Source organism: Mycteria americana, chromosome 2 (assembly GCF_035582795.1).
Source record: "Mycteria americana isolate JAX WOST 10 ecotype Jacksonville Zoo and Gardens chromosome 2, USCA_MyAme_1.0, whole genome shotgun sequence".
NCBI lineage: Eukaryota > Metazoa > Chordata > Aves > Ciconiiformes > Ciconiidae > Mycteria > Mycteria americana.
In genome coordinates, this window is record NC_134366.1 from 167,510,488 (window position 1) to 167,536,119 (window position 25,632).

The 25,632-nt window shown below is 37.5% G+C and overlaps 1 protein-coding gene across 4 annotated transcripts in view; it reads right to left on the minus strand.

Annotated features, from left to right (window-relative positions):
- ZFAT (zinc finger and AT-hook domain containing) overlaps positions 1–25,632 on the minus strand; it is a 149,009-nt gene that overhangs the window by 58,451 nt on the left and 64,926 nt on the right. For all 4 annotated transcript variants that reach the window (XR_012774596.1, XM_075495320.1, XM_075495318.1 and 1 more), the window contains exons 2-4: positions 21,104–21,274; positions 16,380–16,640; positions 3,913–4,086 (exon numbers count right to left, since the gene is read on the minus strand). Coding sequence is in view for 3 of the 4 variants with exons in the window: in XM_075495318.1 (XP_075351433.1) it covers positions 3,913–4,086; positions 16,380–16,640; positions 21,104–21,274 (606 nt within the window). In the remaining variant the exon portion in view is untranslated. The remainder of the gene's footprint in view (positions 1–3,912; positions 4,087–16,379; positions 16,641–21,103; positions 21,275–25,632) is intronic.

Here is a 25,632-nt window from a genome sequence, read left to right on the forward strand (position 1 = left end):
TGCTTACAAAAAAACTGTACTCTGTTTAATCTGATAAAAGGCGCATGTGTTCACGGACACAGCACTCCCTCTCTTCAAGGTCTTTGGGAGGTCTCAGAATCATTGAATGGTTTGGGTTGGAAGGGACCTTAAAGATCACCCACCCACACCCACCCTCCCCCCAATGGGCAGGGACACCTCCCCCTAGACCAGGTTGCTCAAAGCCTCATCCAACCTGGCCTTGAACACTTCCAGGGAGGGAACACCCACAGCTTCTCTGGGCAACCTGTTCCAGTGCCTCACCACCCTCATAGTGAAGAATTTCTTTCTAATATCTGATCTAAATCTACCCACTTCCAGTTTAAAACCGTTACCCCTTGTCCTATCAATACACTCCCTGATAAAGAGTCCTTTCCCATCTTTTCTCTAGGCCCCCTTCAGGTACTGGAAGGCTGCTATAAGATCTCCCCGGAGCCTTCTCTTCTCCAGGCTGAACAACCCCAACTCTCTCAGCCTGTCCTCACAGGGAAGGTGCTGCAGCCCCCGATCATCTTCATGGCCCTCCTCTGGACCTGCTCCAACAGGTCCATATCTTGCCTGTGGAGAGGACCCCAGAGCTGAATGCAGTACTCCAGGTGGGGTCTCACCAGAGCAGGGTAGAGGGGCAGAATCACCTCCCTCAACCTCCTGGCCACGCTTCTTTTGACGCGGCCCAGGATACGGTTGGCTTTCTGGGCTGCAAGTGCACATTGCTGGGTCATGTCCAGCTTTTCATCCACCAGTACCCCCAAGTCCTTCTCCTCAGGGCTGCTCTCAATCTATGTATCGCCCAGCCTGTATCCATGTTTGGGATTGCCCCAACCCAGGTGCAAGACCTTGCACTTGGCCTTGTTGAACTTCATGAGGTTCATACAGGCCCACCTCTCTAGCCTGCCAAGGTACTTCAACACCTGCCCCCCAAAAAAATCTACCATTTCTATTCAAATTGTATTTACTCCGTGGGTCAATGCAAGCTTTCAAATTTCTAAAGTTGTAAATCTATCACCTTTCATATGCCTCCCAGGTAAATGTTACAGAAAAGGAACATGGAAAAAAAAAAAATCAATATTGTCCGGCTGTCCTTCATGGGAAGTTAAAAACTAACTAATCTGTTTGTTCAAAGGGATTTTGAAGAGATCGATTTAGTCATCTACTGAACGCATGATGTAAAGCAGTGTCCCAAACCTAAACAGTGTATAGCAAAATTACAGCAAATTGTTTATGTAATACTCCTAGAAGCATCTTTCATTTAAGAAGGGAGACACACAGTCTGAATATTTCCTCTACACTGTGGATAAAATACAACTAATTCTTAAAGCCTTCTGTATTTTTCTAATTGACAGAATGCTTATATGACATCTTCAACAGGATTTTACTGCACTGGACACAAAATGGGGTCTTTCTAGGCATCTTTAAAGCTAGATAACAGGTGGATACACAATGCTAATGCTTGCAGAAAGATAATTAAGTTTTGATAGTGCTTAAGCACTTTTAAACTTTCTTTTCAACTTAACTTTACAGATGCTCTAGCACACAGAAAGCAGGGAAGAAGGGAGAAATGTTTTATCTATTCATATTCTTCAACAGCAGTCTATAGCAGTAACTCACCTCTTCAGCACACAATAAATCTCCAGAAAAATGGAATAAAAGACTATGAAAGATCTTTGTAAGAAGTCCAGATATTAAAGTATTACTGAGGAAGGGGAACAACCTAAGAATTGCTAGTGACATTAAAATATAGTTAGATCATGGAAATGAATTAAAAAAATAGAAGGAAAAGCAATGAAAAATAAATTAAAACATAATTGTATTAAATGAAATATTTTTCTTTTGAATCTTCAAAGACTTAACCACTCATATAATATCTTCTAGAATTTCCAAATTCTGAAAAGTAGGACGATAATTCCTAACTGTCTTAACAATAATTACTTTTTTATTACACATATTCTAGCTGGGTACTTGAATATAAGAAGATTACTAATTGTCAACCAAATAAATGAGAGGACCTTCAAAAATAGCTGCAGGTTCACATTTGATCATAAATCGCTTTGGTTCATTAAAGTAACATGTACTATGCACAAATACCTCCAAAGTTGAAGTTGTTTTAATATTTTGAGTCACTCAAAAAGCATGTGTGTAAGGAAACCCCAAACTTTTTGCTGTCCGAAGAAAAATTTTGCTAGGTAATAATTAAGGCACCAATCTCCCCTAGATATTCATTTCCTCTCCCGCATCACGTTTACTACATTTTCTTCACTATCTGTATTTACTATTATTTCATTCGCCTCTTTAGGCTAGTTTCCTAAGAAAATGGGTCTTTGATTGCACTGCCTACCATGTCTTTCCTTTCCGTCTTGAAAATTCTTCTAGTCCTTGCAAGAAATGTAAAGATCTCAAAGACAAAAATTCTCACAAGGTACATAAAATTTAGCACCTGGAGAGAGGACATTTATACCCAATTACAGCTCTTCCCAAAAGCCCTGAGGAAGGGAGGGTGCATGTATAAATCTGTAAACTAACACCTATACGAACCCATTTATGAACACCTACATGAGCCCCTTAACGAGCCATTGCATATTGCCCTTGCCTAAAGGAGTAGAGGACATGAGGGGAGCCTCGTGTTTTGCAGTGAGGGGAATGGGTCCAGGATGGCGGAGAAGCTACATGCAGTGGGAAACAGGTAAAAGAGGTGGGAGACACAGCGGGAAAATGAGTATTTAGTAACAGCTAGGAAGGAGCCCCGGGTTACATCACACGAGAGAATGGCGCCTGCGGTTAGTGAAACGAAGGGGGATCTCAAACCACCCTGAAGCCAGGTTTCCACACTTCCAGTGCTCACCGGTCCTCTCACCTTCCCCCGTATTTACAATATTGCAAGACCAAACTTTTAACAGCTCAGTTTAAGTCCAAAACCCTGTGTGATATTTCTCAAACAACGAATTTGAAGGTGTGTTTTTACTTCCCTTCTAAGCACACAGGATATTTGTAGGTGAGCTCATCCAGCTTCCTCTACCATCGCAATTAGAAATGCCTTCTAGCAAACAAAGTCCAAGCATATCACAGATCTCAATACCAAAAGATATTAAAGAACAACACAGAAAATCCAGCTAGCTTCCAACCCACAACAATAAAATAAATACATTCTAGTTGTTCTGAGAGCTATAAGCAAAACAAATATTCAGAAATGTTACCAATAATGAAAAGGAGAACAATAAAGCTACAAAGCTGAAAATAATGCACAAAACTATAAAAAGAGATTCTGTCAGTCAGGTGAGTGACTGGTTTATATAAACAGGCAAATGCAAGTTTAGTTTTAAAATAAATTGTTTGAAATTATTCCAAAATCCTTCGATGAAAAGGCACTATAAAAATTTATGGATGAAGAATCCTTTAATCATTATATAGGAACTTTACTTGATTTTCAAATATATATATACCTATTTTCTGTCAAACTATTCGTATGTATAAATATTAAGTTATATATACACTAAGCTGTTTGTGTTTTCATAATCAAATTTACATTTATCATAAACATACACAGAAATCAAGAGCTGAAATAAAGATATTCCAGGGGAAAAATACTTTCCTTTTCTTTGGTCACTGATTTTCTCAGTTTCTTCTTTAAAACTATTCACAGACTACACGTAACTGATGTTAATGCAGATAACTACACCCAGGACCAGCATTTGTCATACCTATGAAGAAACGTGACGGTAGTTCTAAAATGATGTAGCTGCCAGATGCAGAGATTTTGTATCAAGATAACTGAATAATACTAAATATTTTTTAGATAATAAATATCCCAAGCAGTTCAGTCTTAGACCAATGACTATTTTACACAGCATCAGCATGAACAAAACCAAATTTGATTATATAATCGGTGATTCCGATTACCTGGAATAGCTTCATGGGCAGTCAAAACCACACTTATAATAGGATTTTTAGCTCCTGAAACCTGTTCAGTCTCCTTAGTTGATGGAGTTTTCTCTGTTTTCTGAACTCTGGGCCTCTTTGGAGTTTTTTCTCGCTCATCTTCCTTCCTGTCAAGGTCAACGTCAGAATCATTACCTAAAGAGCAAACATCAAAAAGAATGTAACTATGTACAAAAGAAATGCAGGTAACACAGTCACTAACGCTACAAGAACGGATTAGGAGAAAATTAATGCTACTGTAGAAAGAAATACATGTTATCAAAACAAGATGTGCTGCATGAGTCCGTAAAGGGGAACTTTCTTCCCTCTATTTAATAAAACTAGTGTCATACTTATACAAATAAATAGACAAAATAAATAAAAAATCAAAATTTAAAAAATGGACTCTCAGAAACATTTGTGTTTCTAAATTATCTTGACATTATTGTAGATTTTTGTGAAAACTCTACAAACTTTGTAGAATTTCTTATGATTTCACCATTAATGAACAAATTATTTTTCTCCTTTCCATATGTAATTGTTCTGATGATTTTAGGATTATTTCTCCTAGTACCGGATTCATTATCCATCTTATTTAATGGAAAGTCTTCCAATAGTCTCTCTGGATTAGGCTTTTTTCCCCACTGTTACTCTGAAGCAATAGCCAGAAACATACTTTTCTTTTTCAGCGTTGATTCAAAAAGAATTAAGGTTCAAAACAGTTCTTTGGTTCAGCCTAACTCCTGACATGTAACTCTTCATTTTGAAGGCCTGCACTTCTAAATCATCCTCTAACTGTTGCTGTTCAGAATGTCTTCATCTTAAATTGGATAACTTTTCGACCCGTTAACTAGAAAGCAACGTAACAGTTGTATTCAAAACACTCATCTGAAATAAGAACGAATAATCAGTAATCAGGTAAGTTGTTCCCTGAAGCTATTTCTTCCTTAAAGCAAACAAGGAATTCCTTACTAAAAATCTAAAAACAAAACCAAAAAAAAAGGCACTTATATGTAAAGAATTAGCAGCATAAAGAATAAAAACAGAGGGTTGCAAGTTTATACCAACAAAATTTCTTTACATCAGATGAAGTGGCAGAAAATGCAGGCTAGAGAAAACAACCTTGGCAAATTAAGGCATTATGCAAACGTTCCAGAGGTAATGAGTAAGGAAAGCAAAAACTGATGGAAGAAAGAAAATTATAAATGAACCTAGTGAATTTCAGGTTTTTTTATTCCCTGAATATAAAGCAGCTGACACAATCTCCAGAATAAGTCATTCAATGTATATTCATAACGTGCTGTAGCTGCTCTACTGAGATAGGGAAACAATATATAAACAACAACCAGTAACAGCAAAGCTGTAGTGTGTCTAGAGATGTTTATGGCATGCAAATAGCAAAAGCAGTGGAAAGATACACTACATGGAAACAGCTATGTTTTAATTCCAGTAATATTTTGTTACTATTCAGCTAAGATCCAAACAAGTCTGTCTCTCGTGGACTTACCTTAATGGAACCAAGGGTTAAAGAGTGCTGGCTGTTCCTTAAAAAAATGAAGGGCACAAGCACAAACTAAAGTATCATATTAGGACTGATCAAGTAACTAGACCCGAATAAACTGCAAGCTCTTTACCAGGTACAAAACCAGAAGGAAACAAGGTATGTAGGAATTAGTTTAGATTTCTCAGGTGTATTGAGGCAGAAATATGTATACTGACAACTGCTAATGACTTGATGTTAATCTGTAAATCTGAAATTCGTATTTACAAAACCTAGAATGAGCAACAACCACACAGCAAACAGAATTCAAATACGGTTAGCAAGCAATCTTGCTATGGAGTCACGTTAGCAATATTTTTGCCCCAGCTTCCAGTTTCTAGATTATAGAAAATTATGCTCTGCCTTGAGAGCCCCCTGCTTTTCAGTCCCTTGTCCTGGTTTCAGCTGAGACAGAGTTAATTTTCTTTATAGTGGCTGGTATGGGGCTATGTTTTGGATTTGTGCTGAAGACAGTGTTGATAATACAGAGATGTTTTAGTTGTTGCTGCACTGGTCAAGGACTTTTCAGCTTCCCATGCTCTGCCAGGTGCAGAAGAAGCTGGGAGGGGACACAGCCAGGACAGTTGATCCAAACTGACCAAAGGGCTATTCCATACCACATGACGTCATGCTCAGTATATAAAGCTGGGGAAGAAGAAGGAAGGGGGGGACATTTGGAGTGATGGCGTTTGTCTTCCCAAGGAACCGTTATGCATGATGGAGCCCTGCTTTCCTGGAGATGGCTGAACACCTGCCTGCCCATGGGAAGTAGCGAATGAATTCCTTGCTTTGCTTTGCTTTGCTTGCGTGCGCGGCTTTTGCTTTACCTATTAAACTGTTTTTATCTCAACCCTCGAGTTTTCTTACTTTTGCTCTTCCGATTCTCTCCCCCATCCCACCGAGGGGGAGTGAGGGAGCGACTGCGTGGTGCTTAGTTGCCGGCTGGGGCTAAACCACGACAGTCCTTTTTGGCGCCCAACGTGGGGCTCGAAGGGTTTGAGATAATGACAGATTTGATTGGAATGTGCCAGATAGAATTTATAGCTGTTATTGCTGTTTAGCTATTAATCAGCAGGCTTCTGTGCTTGCCATAGGCTTGCTTGCCTTACTGTACCTTAGAGTCTAGGGCTCGTTAGTGGCTGCTTTTTGCTCTTGCTGCTTGCCGTGCTGCTGTACTGCTGATCACCTTACTCTGCTGTGCCTGGGAACATTTTGATAACAGCCATGGCGATGTGCCTGGGCTGGCAGACGGCCAGGGCATCGCTGCTGTTTCTGTGCTGCTGCACTGGACAGGCTGGAACTCCGGTGTGAACTCGAGCTGAAGGGACTGTGACCTGTGGATGAATCCATGTGGGAGCAGGACACCCTGAAGCATCTGCGCCCATGGATAAGCCCATGCCAGAGCAGGTATATCTTGAAACGTCTGTGGCCATGGTTATGTCTGTGCCACAGCAGGTCTACCTCTGAAGGGATTGTGGCCCAAGGGTAAGTCCATGCTGGATAAGGTGCGCCTCGAAGCATCTGTGGCTGTGGATGAAGTCCATGCTGCAGCAGGTACACCTTGAAGCATCAGTGGCTGTGCATGAGGCCATGTTGGAGCAAGTTTACTTCTGAAGGTACTGCATTCTGTGGATAAGTCCAAGCTGGAGCAGGGGCAAGGGGAGGACTTCATTGCAATGTTAAACCTGATGGTCTGGTCCAAAGGAACCAGGGGTGGACATTGTAATGGATATACCTTTAAATTGTTGTAACCCATGATTTGAGTTGCATGTTATAGGAATTACTACAGCTGGAACCACCTGAACAAATGGAGGAGAAGCCTTACAAGAAGCAGTGCAAGTGCAGCAGTGACCTGACCTGAGCTGGCTTTGGTGCCCAATAACTCCAAGCAACACACCACCTCTCCTGTCCTGAGTAACAACCATAAGAGATGAAGCCCAAAGTCATGGACTAAATGAACTCAGTAGACATTTTGTGGACATTTATGGACATTTTACAAATATTTTGTAGGGGTGGTCGATAGACTAAGGGAATGATATGTATGTATTATATCAAAGGATGGGAAGGGTGACGGTGGGTAATGAGAATGTATTGGATAGTGTGAGACCTGAGCATGACGTAAATGGTATGGAATAAGGGGTGGATACATTGTAATGGGGGGACATTTGTCCAAAAAGGACTGTCGTGGTTTAGCCCCAGCCGGCAACTAAGCACCACGCAGTCGCTCCCTCACTCCCCCTCGGTGGGATGGGGGAGAGAATCGGAAGAACAAAAGTAAGAAAACTTGAGGGTTGAGATAAAAACAGTTTAATAGGTAAAGCAAAAGCCGCGCACGCAAGCAAAGCAAAGCAAGGAATTAATTCACTACTTCCCATGGGCAGGCAGGTGTTCAGCCATCTCCAGGAAAGCAGGGCTCCATCACACATAATGGTTCCTTGGGAAGACAAACGCCATCACTCCGAATGTCCCCCCTTCCTTCTTCTTCCCCAGCTTTATATACTGAGTATGACATCATATGGTAAGGAATAGCCCTTTGGCCAGTTTGGATCAACTATCCTGGCTGTGTCCCCTCCCAGCTTCTTCTGCACCTGGCAGAGCACAGGAAGCTGAAAAGTCCTTGACTAGTATAGCAACAACTAAAACATCTCTGTATTATCAACACTGTTTTCAGCACAAATCCAAAACATAGCCCCATACCAGCCACTATAAAGAAAATTAACTCTATCTCAGCTGAAACCAGGATACCCTGCTAATTATTTCTTCAGTTTCATTAGATAAATTCCTTGATATATGCCTCTTGTCAACTACCTTTTTCTCCGTAGATTTCTATGATTTTGGAAAAGATTGCTGCTTTATAGATATAAAGGGTCTCATTAGGTCCCCATTTAACTCCTTGATATAGTTGTAAATTATTGATTGATATTGAAAACACGTAATTCTAACACTGACATTTCTCTGCAATACTTCAAAGGGATATTTGAATACAAAGAAATATCCCCTTCAACCAGAATCTGCTTGTGCAGTGTTTTCTTTTGGTGGGATGAACAGGGGTCCTTACCTCCACATTTCCTTCATGAAACAGCCTCTGTTAGTTTATTATCAACAATAAAATGAATCGTCACAAATTTCATAGCAGGACCAGGCTACCAGCAGAAGAAAGTCTTCTCATAAAGAATCAGAATACACAAAGAATGTAAGCTGCTTATTAAACTGTGTTTCCCTGAGGCTACTTCACATACTGTTAAACAACAAATACAAAAAAGAATTTGGTTAATTACTCTGCTTTTGTTCAGCGGAGTTTTGTTTTGTTCAGTAAGAGTTAGTGACAGTTTTAGGGGAAAAAAAAAGATTTGATACACCCGTGGACAAAACTCTAAATCATTTTTTTGCATGTTTTAGCTAACAGAAATCCAGAACTATAGATTGAAAGGAAAGCTGTGATTAGGACAACATAATCTTCTCCATTTTGCTCAGGATCACATAATGAATTCCTAGTAGGCATAGAAATAGAATCCAAGCACGCTACTCCTAAATCCTCCTCTCTAACCATTACAAAGTAAGAGTCAGTTTAATGAGGAAATAAAATGGTTGGAACCAAAAGACAAAATAATTTTATTGTTTTTTCATGTTAATCTGTAACTCTAGTGACTTTTGAATATTGGAATTCTACTAAAAACAGAAAAGGAAGAAAAGGACAAACCACAGAGTTGAGTTTGTTAGTGATCCACACTGATGAATAACTAGCTACTATTACCACAGTAACAAGCTAACGAATCTTTCATGCTGTTTTTCTTTCCTAATGTCCCTCTATCAGGCAGATCACTTTGCTAGTTCCTGTAGTTCAACCAAGGGTAAAAGCTGTGCAAAAGAACAGAGCTGTTATGAGAAATATAGCTGCCTATGACTCCCTGCTTTCAAAACAGAACTCCAAAAACGCTATTTAAAAAGAGATTTTAAAATAATATATAGAATTGCAAAATAAAAATATTTCTTTAAGAAAATGTCACTATTTCATATGCACAGAAACCTTGTACACGGATGCTAAGCACTAAATATGAAATTTATGGCCATGTGAAAATATTTTCTTAATAACCCTAAAGCTGATAAGTACTTCAAACAAAGGACTGAATCTTAACTTCCACTTTCTCAGTATTCTCAATATAAGCTGAGAACATCCAGCAACTAACAGGACTACATTCAGTGTCTGCAAAGATGTGAGGAAGGTACTGAGTGCTATGCAAAATTTGTTAACACAAAAAAAGTCCACACATACATTAGCCAAACATAGGCAAGAGAGAAAATTAAACTGATTTACCGATCATACATCTTCAACTAGTGCTAAATATTTGTATGAACACTCTCAACAGTCACATGACACATTAAAAAAAGAATGTCTCGTCTCTACAGAGTGGTCAAGTCAAGTTCTGATACTTAAACATTAAAATTTATTCACTAATCTGATGCACGTTGATGGCAGTAGCCCCATTCTTCCCCCTTCTGAGAGGAACAAGTATCTTGCAGAAGCAATTTGTTGATCAGGAGCTGGAGCTGCACTCGTTGCCAATACCTTTTGCTACAAACGTAACTATTTCAGTTTGTGTGGAACCTGATAGAGACTTCAAAAAACCCCCACCAAAATTAACACTCTCCATCAAATCACCAAACCAAACAAAATCTTAACTCTCAATGATCAATGACAGCTGCTTTATTCCTGACCTCTCTCTACACCAAAACCCCCTGAACTAGAAGGTGTGCTTTAGGAAAGGATAGAGAGGGAGACAAAAGCATGTTTTAATGAAAAATGAGAGCTTCAACTTTGACCACAGGGCTAAAACTGCCTTTCCATAATATGGGACCATCTCATCAGTAATTTAGTTGTCTTCCCAGAAAAAATTACTTAACTATTGTTACTATTGTGGATTAGCGAGTCGAAATAAGTGTTTTGTCTCTCACAACTAAGACAATTCATCTGTATAATACAAAAATTCTTGTTGTATTACAAAGGAACACCCATAAGTGATTTTAAGATGATTTAGGAGAAAATGGAGTGTATGCAACTCAGAACAGCTAAGCAAAGTTTCTCCAAGCGGTAAGGGTCTTTGCCTGCTCCTAAACAGATTTATTTAGACAAACTGCCTCACTTTGCATCTCCCTTGCTAAGCAGTCAGCTTAGCACTTTGTCAGCTGGCACTTCAATTCAACAGACGAATAAACTGACCTCCCCTATCTAGTGACACGCATTTTAAATGCCTGCTTCTGTTTGTGCAAGAAATACAACGGTGTGCCTGTGCCTTCTAATGCACTCAAGGGATGGTCATGTCTGTGTTGACGAGTAAAGCTACTGTCAACTCTGAATGAATCACTGCTTTCAGAGTCCCGTTGAACTAGATTGTTCATCTGTCCCATGATACTATTTGAGTCATTAATTGAAGGTACTGCTCTCTGCATTTGTAACTGGATGTACAAAATTTTGCAGGCACAGCTACACATATCTAATTGCCATGTTTTTAAACCACTCTTCATTCCAATTATTATTTTTTATCCCCTAAAAGATGCTGGTATTTCACAGTAGCAAGAGAGTAGCTTGGGGGGAAAAAAAGTGAATTGGCCATTCAAAATGAACACATGCAATTGCTTCTCTTGCAGAGACTGACATAGTACTCGCAGAAATAATTCATTTGAATTAGAATCCAGTTGATGGCAAAACCATTTTAAACTAAGGCCAAAAGTGCCATCTTTAAGAATTATGCAGGCTCCTAATTCACTGGGAATGAATGGTTCACTCCAGAGATGAGAATCTGGGCTGTCCACTGCTGTAATCTGTCTTTCACCCAAATCTGATTCTCCAGCCATCAAATGTCCTCTCTTATATCTGCCAGAGATTCAGGTATGCTGCAGTGTGGGAGAGGGATGGTGGTTAAAATAATGACCTGTTGTCCATCTCCCAAAACAAGCAAGTTTAGAGGCAGTTGCTGGGGAACTGATACAATCCAGCAACAGCCAAAATCCCCAAACCCATGCCATCTCAGCGGCAGGGGCTGAAGCAGCTCCGTTTTCTGGCTGGGAGTAGACACAGTGAAGACATGTGTCCGTTCACGAAGAATCTAAACTCTTCTAGTTTTGTCTTAAGACAAAAAGAATGGATGGCAGTACCTCCAGCCAGCTAGATCCAAATCATTAGCCAAAACCGTCAATTTGGTTTAACCAAATAAAAACAGAAATAGGCATACACACAGCTCTGCTTAAATCACAGCAACACTCTTAGGCAAATAAGCCCTTTATTAAAAAAATATGTTTACTAAGCATGTACATGGGGGATTTGTAAGCACAATGGACATTTTCTAATTCTGTGCAAAAAATTAACACACTTTTCTTTCTGTTTTAGTGAACGGGTCCGCAAGGAGAAGGCAATCGTTACGCATCAAAGGATTAAATTAGATACACAGAGGATGTCAGTAACCAGTCCAGTCCTTGGTGACTCCTGAAAGAGTGGGAGAACTATCAAAGAGACACTCATCTCTGAGAGGTCAATGTGGATCACTAGTCACAGAAGCGAAGAACAGCAGAGGCCTATTACATCCACCAATTACTCCTCTAACCAATATGCACCGCAGGTTCAATACAGTTTAATAGTAACTTATTCATTGTAATTTTTAATGTCCAATATGGTAAGGATTTCAACACTTCCCTTGTCGATCTACAAAAGACAGCAAAATATTTTATTACTTGGATACCTTTCCTAATATTTCAACTTCAGCTCAATACATATATTATGTTTCTCTCAATAAAGAATATCACACAGAATATCAATATATACCTTTTCAATATTTAGATGTTTAGCATATTTGAGCAATAGCTAAAACATTACTGTGGCATCAGCATTATTTTGGTCACAAATCTAAAACACCGCATCATATGAGCTGCTACAAAGAAAATTAACTTCATCCCAGCCAGAGCCAGTGCAAAGTGAAAACATACTTGATTAATAATCAGATGTCTATACAGTGCTAAACTTTGCAAGAAATTAAAAACATAAGAAAGTAGTAAAAAAAACCTACAGAAAAATCACAGAAGCATTAGAAAAACCAGGTAAAAGTAATTTCAAGTTGGAAAGACATGGATAAAAAAGGGGAAAAAAAACACCCTGTATGTATTAGGGAAGAGGTCAAATACTAAGGGGAGAAGAGCTTGCAGTCAAAGCTCCTCATGATTTTTAGCCATATACGCTGAACTACTGTGTCTGAAATGAGAAAGAAGATACTGTAACTCTGGAAGATTCAAGACCCTCAATAAAATTCTCCATCTAGCTCTAAGAACTTCAGCAAAGGAGAAAATCTCATCAGATTAGAAGTTTCAGTACTCCTTTCCTCATATACACCGAAGTGTGATTTCAAGAAGCTTTTGTCTCAGGGATAGTTTAGAAAATGTTGGTATCAACCACATCTGCTCAAGTAACTGAAATATTTGTTGAACATTATACACACACAAAAACACACACACAAAATAAATACCTGGTGGAATACTTGTAGTACTATGTGCTGGGTCAGCTACACCACTATCTGTGTATGATACATTTAGATTCAACACCACTTGATTACAATGAAGCTAGAGAATGACCTCTCAATAATCAGTAACTGGTGACAGAATAACCTGAAACTAAACCAGATTAAGGCACCCACAAACTACATTTCTAAACTGCCATTATTAACTGCCTCGACAGAGCTCTAGTTAATACAGTCAGTGGAGCCTACGAGCAACTCAGCTACCCCTATGTCACTCCACAGGCTCCCCTAAAGTACTGACTTGATCTCTGCCGAGTATAATTAAAGCTTAGAAAACCTAGTGCATAAACACATATATGCAGACAGGTGCTAGTTTGGAACAGACTCCCACCTACAGCAACAATAAATGCAAAGCAAAGCACATAAAGAAAAAACTTTACTGATAAAACAATGGGCTCTAAATTGATTCTTACAACACCAGAAAGATCTGGCTGTCTGCCTAAATAGTTCCCTGAAAACCTAAATTCAATACTCAGCAGTAGTCAGAACAGCAAACATAATCTGAGGAATCATTAAGAAAAGAGTAGGATAGAAAAGTAAAATAAAAAAAATTATGCCATGGTGTAAACCAGAGATGCTCTTGCATCTTGAACACCACTTGTAGTTCTGTTCCTCCATCTCAAAACAGTTACAGCAGAGTTGCTGAGAAGAATGATAAGACTGACCAGATGCATAAGTAATTTCCATATAGTCTAGTTAGTCTGTTACTTAAGACTCAATCTGTTACTTAAGACTCATACAGGATAAGAATAATCTTAACACAAATAAGAAGATTTGTAAGTTATGAACCTTATGCAAGAAGTTAATACAGCATTATTATTCACCATTTCCCAGAGCTATAGAGCAAGATGGCACTCAATGAAATGAGCAGCATCAGGTTTAAGAAACAATCAAGAGTACCACTGTTTCACAAACTATGTAATAATGCTCTTAAACTCATTAACGCAGAACATACTGAAAACTAGAAACCAGACAGCTTTGTAACCCACTTAGATAAATTAAGAGTTTAACAGCTTTCAGTTGCCAGTGATACGGGTGAAGCCTCTAGTTCAGGGACTGTCAACAACTTTGACAACTAAGAATTTTGGTGCATTTGTTCAAGTATTCTTATTTTTAAATTATGAACAGGTCCTCATGAAATTACATGAGCAGATAAAAAGTACATTTACAATTTGATTATTTGCTTGGCTTTTCAATTTTAGACTTTTTTGTTCACATTTAGAAGGTTCATCCATCATCCTCAAAACTTTCTTCATAACAAAATTTGAGTCTGATAACAACAATTCAACAGCTCAAATTTTAAAGAACATGTTTTCTGAGCTGGTAAAGCAACACAAGTATGACAAACAATCCTAGGCATAGACCATACTGTTCTTGTCCACTCCTCAGAAAGTTTTGAGCTACTCAATGTAATCACATTTTCTTAAAGGATAGTAATAATACACATGCTGTTTTATCTACATATTCAGGAACTGAAAAGTTGTCTCAAAGCAGTTCATATGGTAAAGCCAGAAGCGAAAAGTTTTCCTGTGATGGGACAGTAATCAGTAGATGGGTGAAGACTGAATTTCCCAGATGTATTGCAAGGAAGAATTACCCCTTCGGGACAAAAACAGCCCCCAACACCTTCACAGTTTGCAGTCAAGGTATGAAGCTTTGGGCTGGAGACATTCTAGCTGCACTAGTCACCAACAACTGGAAGCCCTCATTATTTGCTGCTCAAGAATAACTTATTTCGCTTGATTGCTTCGCTTTTGCCAGAAAATAAATAAAAAATGATCCTTTTGCCCAAAATTGCGGCTGTTTTCTTTTTAAAAAAGAAAAAGGCTGAGCAATTTACTTTGAAAAATCTGCCAGTGTGTTTTGTAGCAAAACAGATCTAGATAAGATTCAGGAGCTCTAATGAGCTAACAGGTCAAGAACAGTTAATTTGAGTTTATACACTGATCTGAGATTTTATTTTAAAAGGACATTAGAAAAGGCAACATTGTCAAAATAATGCAAATGTTAACATCATACCTAGCACATACAAACAGCAAAGGGCACAGACACTTGTGATGTCAAGAGGCCAGACAGCTGGAGTGAAGGTCACTATACATAGTTGAAAAATCCTACCACTGACGATAGTAAAAAAATAACCAGGTACTTTACCAAAGCAAGAGTTTCTGTGCTGTGTCAACAAACTCTAAGCCCATTTTAATTATTCTTTGCCACAGAAGTTAAATTTTACATTTCACTGGAAGTAAAATAGTATACTAGTTGTGTACCATAATGACAGACTGGACACAAAAGAGTAATAGAAAACTGGAGAAAAATCAATGGCAAATTTTGTCTACAAGTAGAATCAACAGGATATCATGCTAAGCAATTATAGCAAAAGCAATTTTAACACAAACACAAAACTCACATAAAGTTAGATAACTTGGACAAATGTATTACTTTGTATGTGTGTGACATTCACCTCTGAGCAAAGTTAAATAAGCAGTTGGACTAGATGATCGCTGTAGGTCCTTTCCAACTGTTCTGTTCTGCTCTATTCTATTCTAAATGAATATTCACTGTTGTCTTTTTAAACAGGCTTCCTAGGGAGGTGGTCGATGCCCCAAGCCTGTCAGTGTTTAAGAGGCATTTGGACAACGCCCCTAATAATTTGCTTTAACTTTTGATCAGCCCTGACTTGGTCAGGCAGGTGGACTAGATGATCGTTGTAGGTCCTTTCCAACTGAAAATATTCTGTTCTATTCTGTTCTAAAACTTTTAGAGGCTGAATATATTCAAACCAATCTTAAAGCTAAATTTAAACAATGAAGTCTCCTACTGCAGAGACAGTCATTCACATAAAGTTTTGTAAAATAGAAGAGAGGAGTTCGGCATTATTTTTCATACAGTAAAACAAGCCATCCAGAAAAGCAGTCTTTAAATCTATCAAAAGAACAGGATAGAATTCAGGTTTCCTGAATCACATGATAGAAACACCTCTACAGGATCATCCTTCCTCACCTATGTGTGATACTTACCTATGTGGCCCATACCACTTCTCACTGGAAAATGGTAATCCTCTTTGTGAGAAACAGAACAGTTGCTTACGCAAAAGAAGCATTTCGGGTAGTTTAAGACTATCATTAGTACAATGAGCATTTTGACCTTTTTGAAAAAAACATTAAAATACCTTGTCTAACTTTATTCTCAGTTTTGCTTCAACATGATTTCTACGTTAAAAGAAATAGACAATCCAATTCCATTTAAAATTAACACTGGGGATTATGAGTTGTTACCAATCAGACTAAAGGATGGAAAGACACTGTTTTACAACATGCTTCATGTATTTTTGTTGGATATTTTCTTACCTCCATCATCTTCTTCCTCTCCTTCATTTAAAACAATAATGCAGATATGTTTCCTCAGCTGACGTGTGTTGGAGAACTTCCGATTGCATTTTCTACATTCCAAGCTGCCTGGTGAGACTTCCGCCTGTTCTGGTCCTTCTTCTGTCCCAGGCGGAGTTTCTTCGCTTGGAACAGGGTTACTTTCTGCCACATCTTCATCGACACAAAACTTCTTAGTAGACCCTTTTGGTCTGCCCCTTTTCCTCTTTACTACAAGAAGCTCTACAAAAGAAAGTTAAAGTTAAAAAGGAGCTATAATTAAATTCCACAGCTAATTAGCTAATATCCATCTGATCTTTGAAAAAGTAGGAATATTAAATGAAGTTTGAGAGCCTCTATCCCTAAAGCTTAAAAAAAGGTTAGCTTCACACAAACTTATTTTTAAGCAATGATATTTGTTGGCATTTCTGCTAGCTGCAAAGCAATAACATTTGTGTTACTGAGATCGGCAGATGTCAAAGTGCCACAGTTTTACAGAAATTACACTTCAAGCACTCTTTTATATTGTTGTATAACTGTATCAGGAGAATTTACAGCAGTTCTCAAACGTTTAAAAAGGCTTGGTGGCAAGCACTGGGTAGCAACATACACATGAACAGGAGGACTCATACGGGCAACTGATATATCACCAGAACTTCTGAGGCTTATGACAGTCATTTCGTTGCCTTGCTCCTTGTTTTCCTCTTTCCAGGACAAAACATATCTCAATCTACTTTAAACTAGCAATGCCAGAATTAAGGTTTTAACAGTGCACATGACCATAAATTCCAGCTGTATCTCTCTACCCAGCTTGCCACCAGCTAGCTATTCACGCTGCACAGTACTAATCACAGCTCAAAGCACCACCTCAGATTAAGAAAACACAGTAACTGAATAGTAGTACATTGGCCTATCAGAGACATCATCACTTGCCTAGAAAAAAGAATTTGCTTAACTGTTAAAAATAAAGTAGTATACTAAATAAATGAAAAAAAAACAAACAAACAAACACTTATTTCAAGGATGATTAGTTAGAAGTTTTAAATTGGTCATTAAAAAGATTTTTAAAGTAAGATCCTGTTCCCCCATGAACACCTTGGCTGTTTCTGGGGATTTTACACTCATCACAAACCCACTGAAACCCATCTTTACACTGACTGGTATTGGATGCGCAATGGCAATATTCTGGCAAGACATTCTGTGCTATGCTATACAGTTACGTACGCAAAGAAGTAAAAAAGGTACTTCAGAAAGAGAATCATGAAATAAACTATACAAGCCTATTTTTATACTGTTCCGTCATAGGAAGTATTCACATAAGCTTCTCCATATCAGTCCATTTAATAATCAAGTGTCTCAAAAACGTTCAGAACATAAGCAGCACAGAACATTTCCATTTATGAGGCCTTCATGTTATTACACAGCAGAATTATATTTAATTAATCCCTTGAAGTTTAGCTAAACAAAATATAGATAGATGATAGATAGATAGATAGATAGATAGATAGATAGATAGATAGATAGATATCTCTCAATCAAATTCTACTGAGGTCTGTGATAGTTCCCATGAATTACTTGTCTGGGATCATGCTACATAAAAATAGAGGTCACAACCAGACCTCCGGAGCACTACGTCCTAGCCAACATTTTCTAAAGCTTATTTTTAAAAAAAATAAAGTTGAATAAAAGTAAGCATAAAATTAAAATAAAAATAACTTCACTGTTGAGCATTTTTAACTCCTTATAGATTAGACTGTAGACCATGTAGATGATGGCAGACCAGCACTATGGATTCCACTGAGCTTAATGGTCCTCAGTACAGTGTTTGCCTCAAAACCAAGCTTTACCAAAATTGATTCACTAAAGGAAAACACCCTTGAAGGGTAGGATTTTCCAAAGTTACTTTATTATAATACAGGAAAATGCAATAAATTGATAAGACTAAACACTGTAAGTATATCATAGATTTTTTTCCTCTGGTTTTCTACCCCTCAGCCTTAACTCAATTACATGTATAATTAAAGTTACACATGTACAAAACATCTTCAACACACCATTTTAATGTTATAATGGGGCAAATATCTCTGACTCCAGAAGAGCAGGAAACGTGATCCCTACCAAATGGCCCTTTTTCTCCAAACCTGGGTGAGTAGCTCAACACAGTCACCACACTGTAGCTGTAGCATGATTCAAACAAAAAGCTTGTTAGAAGTCACAGAACACTTGTGCAAGCGTTCACTTAAACATCCTGAACAAAATTTAACAGCTAGATGCATTATGCAACATGAATCCTTCCACAAATGCCAGTATAAAAAGTCTACATTTTATTTAATCAATTACAACAGTATATGGCTGTATTCACAATCTTCTGCACAAGGTGTCATACAAATATATGCAAATAAATCTCATTCACAGCCTTGTATTATTACTGTTATGTGTATATATCACAGCATCTAGGAACACCTCTTATCCCCCAAGCCTGAATGCGTGCTCTAGTTGCATCCTGTGTTCAAGTAAGGATGAGGCTGATGCATACGCCACATTTTTAAGTGACCTTAATGAGTTAAACTTCTTGGAGAAAATTACGATACCTAGATTCTAACTTTATGCCAGGTTTCATAACCAACAGATCAGGCCTGGAGACTGTGCTGCAAAGAACACATATCCCATAATGCAGACATAGCCTAAAACGAGCAACAATCCATCAGGGAATATTACTATTAACAGATGAAGCTAGGGCCATCCATGCTGTCCCTCAAACCATTACTAATCTGACTAAGTAGAAGCAAAAAAAAGCAGAGAGCTTTGACAAGCACTTTGAAGGAGATGGAGATCATTATGAAAAGTTATGAAAGGAAACCCTATGCAAAAGTGTAGTATGAGTGACTACAGTTAGCCAGTAAATACCTGTCATTTCCCAAACAAAGATGCCACACTCCAGCACTCGACAAAATAAGACCTATATGCATAATTTGTATAACAGCAACATCTGCCCAGTACCCTTGGTTCCACTTGATAAAAAAAATTCTAACATCATGCTACCAAAATAGTTCGGACAAATCAACTATAAATATATCATGACCTAACTATGGGAAAGTGGCATGACTAAATAAAATTCAGCAGAGAGCATTGCCAATAAAATAACATTAGAGTAATAAACACATATTACTTGCCTAGCATTTTACTTGTTCACAGCACTTACAAAATCATTAATTTATTACTCAGGCAGAACACAGAGCTCCATTAACAACTCAGCATTCACTCATCTATACCAATTCTGGAGCAGCTACAGTGTTTACCAATACTTGGAAGAGAAACTATGCTTTCAAAGGACAAAAAGATGTTCATTTATCAGCCGAGTATTAAAAGGAAGTTGTAATTTCTAGACTGTCATTCATGAATCACTTCTCCTTTTAGTGACAATACTGAACTACTACAAAGAAGGGTCCACTGAGAAAAAAACGTGTATTAGAAACCTTTAAAGTTTTATCTGCTACAGATTCCGTAACAGGAGGGAAAAAAATTGATGCCTTGAAAGAACTCTTCAAATTCCTGTATTCAAGGGCTAAAAGGAAACAAAGATTTAAGAAAGGAAGATGCATTCTGCATGCCTGAGAAATTCATTCTGTACAATTAAAATAAAATTAGAATGGCATTTTGAAACTTGATGTAGATCTGATATTTATTCATCTTCTTCTGACCCACTGTTAATTTTAGGCATTGTGTGAACTAATAATCTGGTGCAATTTTTCCTCACCAACCATCTGGCAAGATAGCAGCTATAGTTGAATACTATATGACCATTATTAGAAATATCTTCTTATATTGACAAAGTTAATATAACTATTGAATTACTGCTGGTAAATAAATTAAGGAATATCACATGCATAAGTTAATGATAAAAAAATTCTTTTAAGTATGGTATTAGAGTGTTTTTTATTCATAAGCACATACTTTTTAAAATCCAGAAGTCATAATGATGGGAAAATCCTAGTAGTTGTGTTAAGTAAGAGGTTTTCCAACAATATACATCTATTGCTCAATAAGGGTCTAAAAGAAGATTTAATTATGAAGTCTGAATTATTTTGAACCCATTGCTAATACTACAAGGGATTGCAATTATAATCAGTTAAAAATTGAATAAATGTGACTTCTTGCACCGCACAGTAAAATTGTTCTGTATAACTAATTCAACCTTTGACTACCAGATTGTTTTATTTACTAGTGCCAATATCAAGGCACAGTTACAAATTATGAATCACGCCATTCCCTTTTTGCAATAGAACTATTAATATTGTCTGAAACACAACACGGAACAAGTTAGACAACTCAAAGCACACCACCATTCCTAAGCCTCAAGACCCGCATCCATGGTGTCCTGGTTGCTTTCCACAGCTATTACACAATCTTCCCACTGCTATTACACAGCCTTAAATTAAAGCTGTAGGAAGAAGACTTTGCTATACTTGACATTTATAATTAGCGGCCCAATGTCATCATCCTCTGTCACATCCTGTGTTTATCCACATCTGTCCCCCGATACACTCTGCACTGAATGAAATTCAGGTTGGTAATGTACAGTGACCATTACAGAAACAAGCTACGTAAATCGTTCTATACACAATGCAGAATCACCATACCACAGATTTTATTAAAAAACTAAATTACAGTTTGAAAATTACATTCCTCTCAATTTATGAATGTACCTTCTCCATCTTTGTTTATGTTTGTGGGTACTGTTAGAGGTTGGAGCGGAATAATGATGTCATCCGCATTGGTCCCTTCTTCTGTATGCTTCTCAGAGACATGAGACAATAGTTCTGATTGATTTGGTGAAAATAAGTTACAAAGCTTGCACATGAAGATGGAATTGATCCCTGAAAAATAAGTTTAAAAGAGGAGTTAATATTCCCAAATTGTAGATGTTTATTTATATTACCACTAGTTATTGAGATTTCAGTTCAGTTAACACAGTAGCTATCGGTTAACTTAATACACTTGACAGTAACAAGCTGAAACGAAGGATGTTACACCGTTAAATTAAGACATTCATCATAAATCCCCAAATTAATTCACTGAAGAAGTGGTTAAACATCTACCCAGATCCTCATAAGGCAAAAAATTCCTTCTGACTCAAATCATAGAAATAACAAGACCCAAAACGAAGCAGGATAGATTAAGACCCTTTTTTCCCTTCCAGCCTCAGACAATGTTACAATTTCATATTTTTTGCAAACATCTGATAAAATTATATAAGACATTAGGTCATTGTCCAAGTTTGATGTGTATCACATTGGTATAACTGCAAAACATTTTATCCTTTACAAAGTAGCTCTGAAATACAGAGAAGCTGGGCCCCAAATACTAATTTATGTTCACGGACCTCACTGTTCTTTCCTACATGTACTTAACCTTTCTACTTACCTCACCTAAGCAAGTCTAATTCTCTAATTAGCTGTGTAAGTGCTGGAAACGAAAGAAGGTTAGAAAGAATTAAATACCATAAAAGATAAAAAGAAGCTTCTCCTTCACTGTAGTAACGTTTCTTAGAAAATAAATATATTTTATAATAAATGTATGCTTTGATGTGTCATTTTTGCCTCAGCACATTACCATGAGCATACACTGTGAGTTAAAAATGTTAAGTGCTTGGTTTCAGGGGTCATTATCCTTAGATGTGGCTCTGCCACTAATGAAAGAGTGGGGAGGAAGGTCAAAACATCTGCAGCACTGTAGACCACAAAATGTTGCATCATATGACAGTCACAGCTATGCAATCACAACATCTTCCTTCTTCTTTCTGGCCATTCACTTCAGAGCTGTACAAACACAGAATTTTTTCTTCTTTTATCCCAATATTTGAAAAAAAATATCAGGCCTTATCTTGACCCATCTACATGGAGAAAAATGGGCAGGAATAGGAGGAAAATTTAAGGAGGGGAAAAAAAGTTTTGCTCTCAAAACAAAACACATCCTATCGGCCTCAGAGCCAGTATTAACTTTTGACATTAACAAAAACATCTACTATTTCATACGCTTTGACATACAAGTTCTCTGAAAAATTCCTGTTGATACAAAAAAAAGCCCCAACAAACTAAAAACTTTTGAAACAGCAGCAAATTAATAATTTCATTAAAACTCTCCTTGGTCAATGCTTTAAACAGAAATTTTACACAACTTTTTAGACAAAACTTCACAGGTTGTTTTTTTTTTTTTACTTCATAGGTACTGGCGGTGTGATGTGAAAGCCAAGCCACAAGAGAGTAAATAACAATAAAGAAGGGTTAATATAAAGTTAGTAATTCAGAAAAATCTTGCTAAAGAAAAGCTCACAAACTTTTGGCAGAAAGTTAATTCAGAGGACTTTGTTTGATTTCTAAAACTGCTGTCATTTGTTTTAATGGTTTAATTTTTCAACAGTCCCTGCTCCTTTCAGTGTTCAATGAAACCTAACAACAACCAGGAACCAATTTTAACAGCACGCTTGTTCTTCAGCTACGTATATAAACTCTTGGCCCACAGACCGGTTTCAATCGCTCCTTTCCTCTCCACCTCCCTAAGGAAAATTAGGGACAAACACTCACTGAAATCAAACTGGAACAACCAATGTTATTTGAGGTACAAACCAAACCACAGATTAGCCTGGTAAGTACAGAAATAAAGTGATATTTTGTGAACTTTGGGATGAATCTGGGGGGAAGAGAACAGGGAAGCTGTATTTTGGGACCTGTTTTCAAAACAATCCCAAGCAAAGATCATTACCTGTATTAAACATTATTCCCCTCCCTTCATGATTTATGAATTATATGGTTCACCCCACTCAAGAAAAATCCATCTTTAAGGCGTTCTGAATGTTAAGAGCAGCAGAGCTGCCTCTCTTTTGCTGGCTCAGTTGTTTGCACCTGAAACTATAACAAAAGCATCCTCGTCTTCAGAAACAATACAGCTACCTCAAAACTAAAAGGCAGAGTATGCCTTCATCTCTTTTAAAACATCTCTGAAAAACAACTCAAATACTGTTCCTGTTGTTTGAAATATACTCTATAATACACACACAAGCAGCTATGTAAAATGTATAATACACTCAACATGTTCTTAAGAGCTCGGTGGGGCTCTTTCTCAGGCATTCTGCTGTCTTGAGCGCACACACATTTTTTAATTTTGATTGCAGTATGTTTATAATGGAGATGCTCCTTTGAATCAGTTCCTTTGAACTAGTTCTGCTCTAGTTAGTATTATTCTTTTATTTTTTAAAAAAAGTGAATGAAGCCTGTTATTGACCCAGCAGATGACAACTGTTCTCTCTAAATGTAAATGCACATTTACGATTCACACTATAAAACCTACGAGCATTTGAAAACCACCGAACATTGAAACTCCATGATTTAGCTGACACTTCTATTTTCAGGTTTTATGTGCCACTGTTTCTGCTTCCTGACCTGCTAGTTGTTTTCCCTAAAAGTTCAGGCTCACTGCTTTGTGTCTGCTGTCTCCTCCTTCAACAGCTATAATCAGTACTCACACACCACTTTCACTCCTCTCAGTGAGGACGTGGAGAGGGGCAGAAGAGCAAGAAGAATCTCCCAAAGTCCGTTTGGTTGTTTAAAGTGCCCGATTATGCAAACCCTTGTTTAAAGTCTTTCCAAGAAGCATTCAGGATTCACATGAAGTAATAAAACCGCGGGAAACCATCAAACAAAAGTAAAGCTGGAAGAAAACCAGAAGCGAACAGATCAGGTGGCAGAGAACAGAGTGAGCGTCAGTGAAGGTGCCGAAAGCATCAGGAGAATATGCAGACGATACATGTGCTTTGCTCAGAGGTGGAAACACAACTGAGTAAAGAAATTATTTTAGGAAGAATGACCAGAAAAGAAGGTCATAAAGTAGAGGATAAACTGTGCTGATCACGGGCCTAAACAACTACATTAGGAGTAAGCAAAGGATAATTGATTAACCAGTTGCTAATTAGGTGGTGTAGCAATAGAGCAATGAATTATAGTCAATTAAGTGTAAAAATCAAATAAGCAATAAGTTAATTAACTATGCAGGGAATCAATGATTAATTAGTGAATAATTAATTATGTAGGAAATCAACAGAGCAATTAATTAGACAGCAATTAAATATGCAGAGAAAGAAAGGAACAGTAATCAAGTATGCAGGTAAACAAACAACAGGAATTTCAGCCAAAACCAATTTGGAACATTCCATTCACTAAACATGCTTTGTGTTAATTCATTATCTTCAGTTTGCCCATATGAACTGCGCTAAGCGTACACCGAAATAAATAATACCAGTTATTTTCCTCTAAAATGGAGAAGCGGCAAATTAAGCTGTAACGTAAGTGAAGCCATTTCAATGGTTTCTTTAATTCCTCCAAAGATCTCAGGGTATTTCTTAATTAGTCAATTTTTTTTCTTTACACCGAGCATATATACAGCAAAGGGAGATTAACAAATGGATTACTAAAGACAAACAGAAAATTGCAGACTAGGAAACAGGTTCCCTTATTCCCAATCCCTTTCACAAAGCATAAAACAGTACCTGTCCTGTTTTGCTTTAAAGTTGGAGCAGAGAGGAGAGAAAGCAGGAGAAAGAATTACTTGTATTAGAAAAATCACTGGAATTAACAGTATTTAAGGGAATCGGGTAATATCTTGTCATATATATACTTTTGATCATTGTATGACAAAACCTAGTCCAGAGTTAATTTTAACTAATCAAAAACTTTAATTTTGAATAAAAGATAGGCTAGGACTTGGGTATTGTTTTGTTTTATTTTTAAATAACTATTATCACAAGAAACACAGAGCAAGGAAACAAATCTGTATTTATATGCCATAAATCATTCTAATGTATCCAAAACTTTTCACCACTCTTTTCAATGCAAGCAATAGGTAAAAACTGCTGTAATAGCCTTTGAAGTTCTGCAACTGTTAAAAGGAACTAGAACTGCGTAGTTAAATACAAAAATTAAAATTCATTGGATATCTGTTGGCCTGTGGAATAACAAAGTTGATAGTATGCATACTTATGCACCTGGTCAACCCTCCTACAATACACAGCGATAAAGTTCAGAATATGAATAACTACTTACTTGCTTCTCAACTTGCAACAGAGCCGAAACAAACCTTGCTGCCTCATTACCATCAAATCCTTAACAACAAGAACTTTCTGCAATTAAAAATCTTATACGTCATTCTTACACTAGGACTTTGTCTTGCTGGGGTTTTTTTC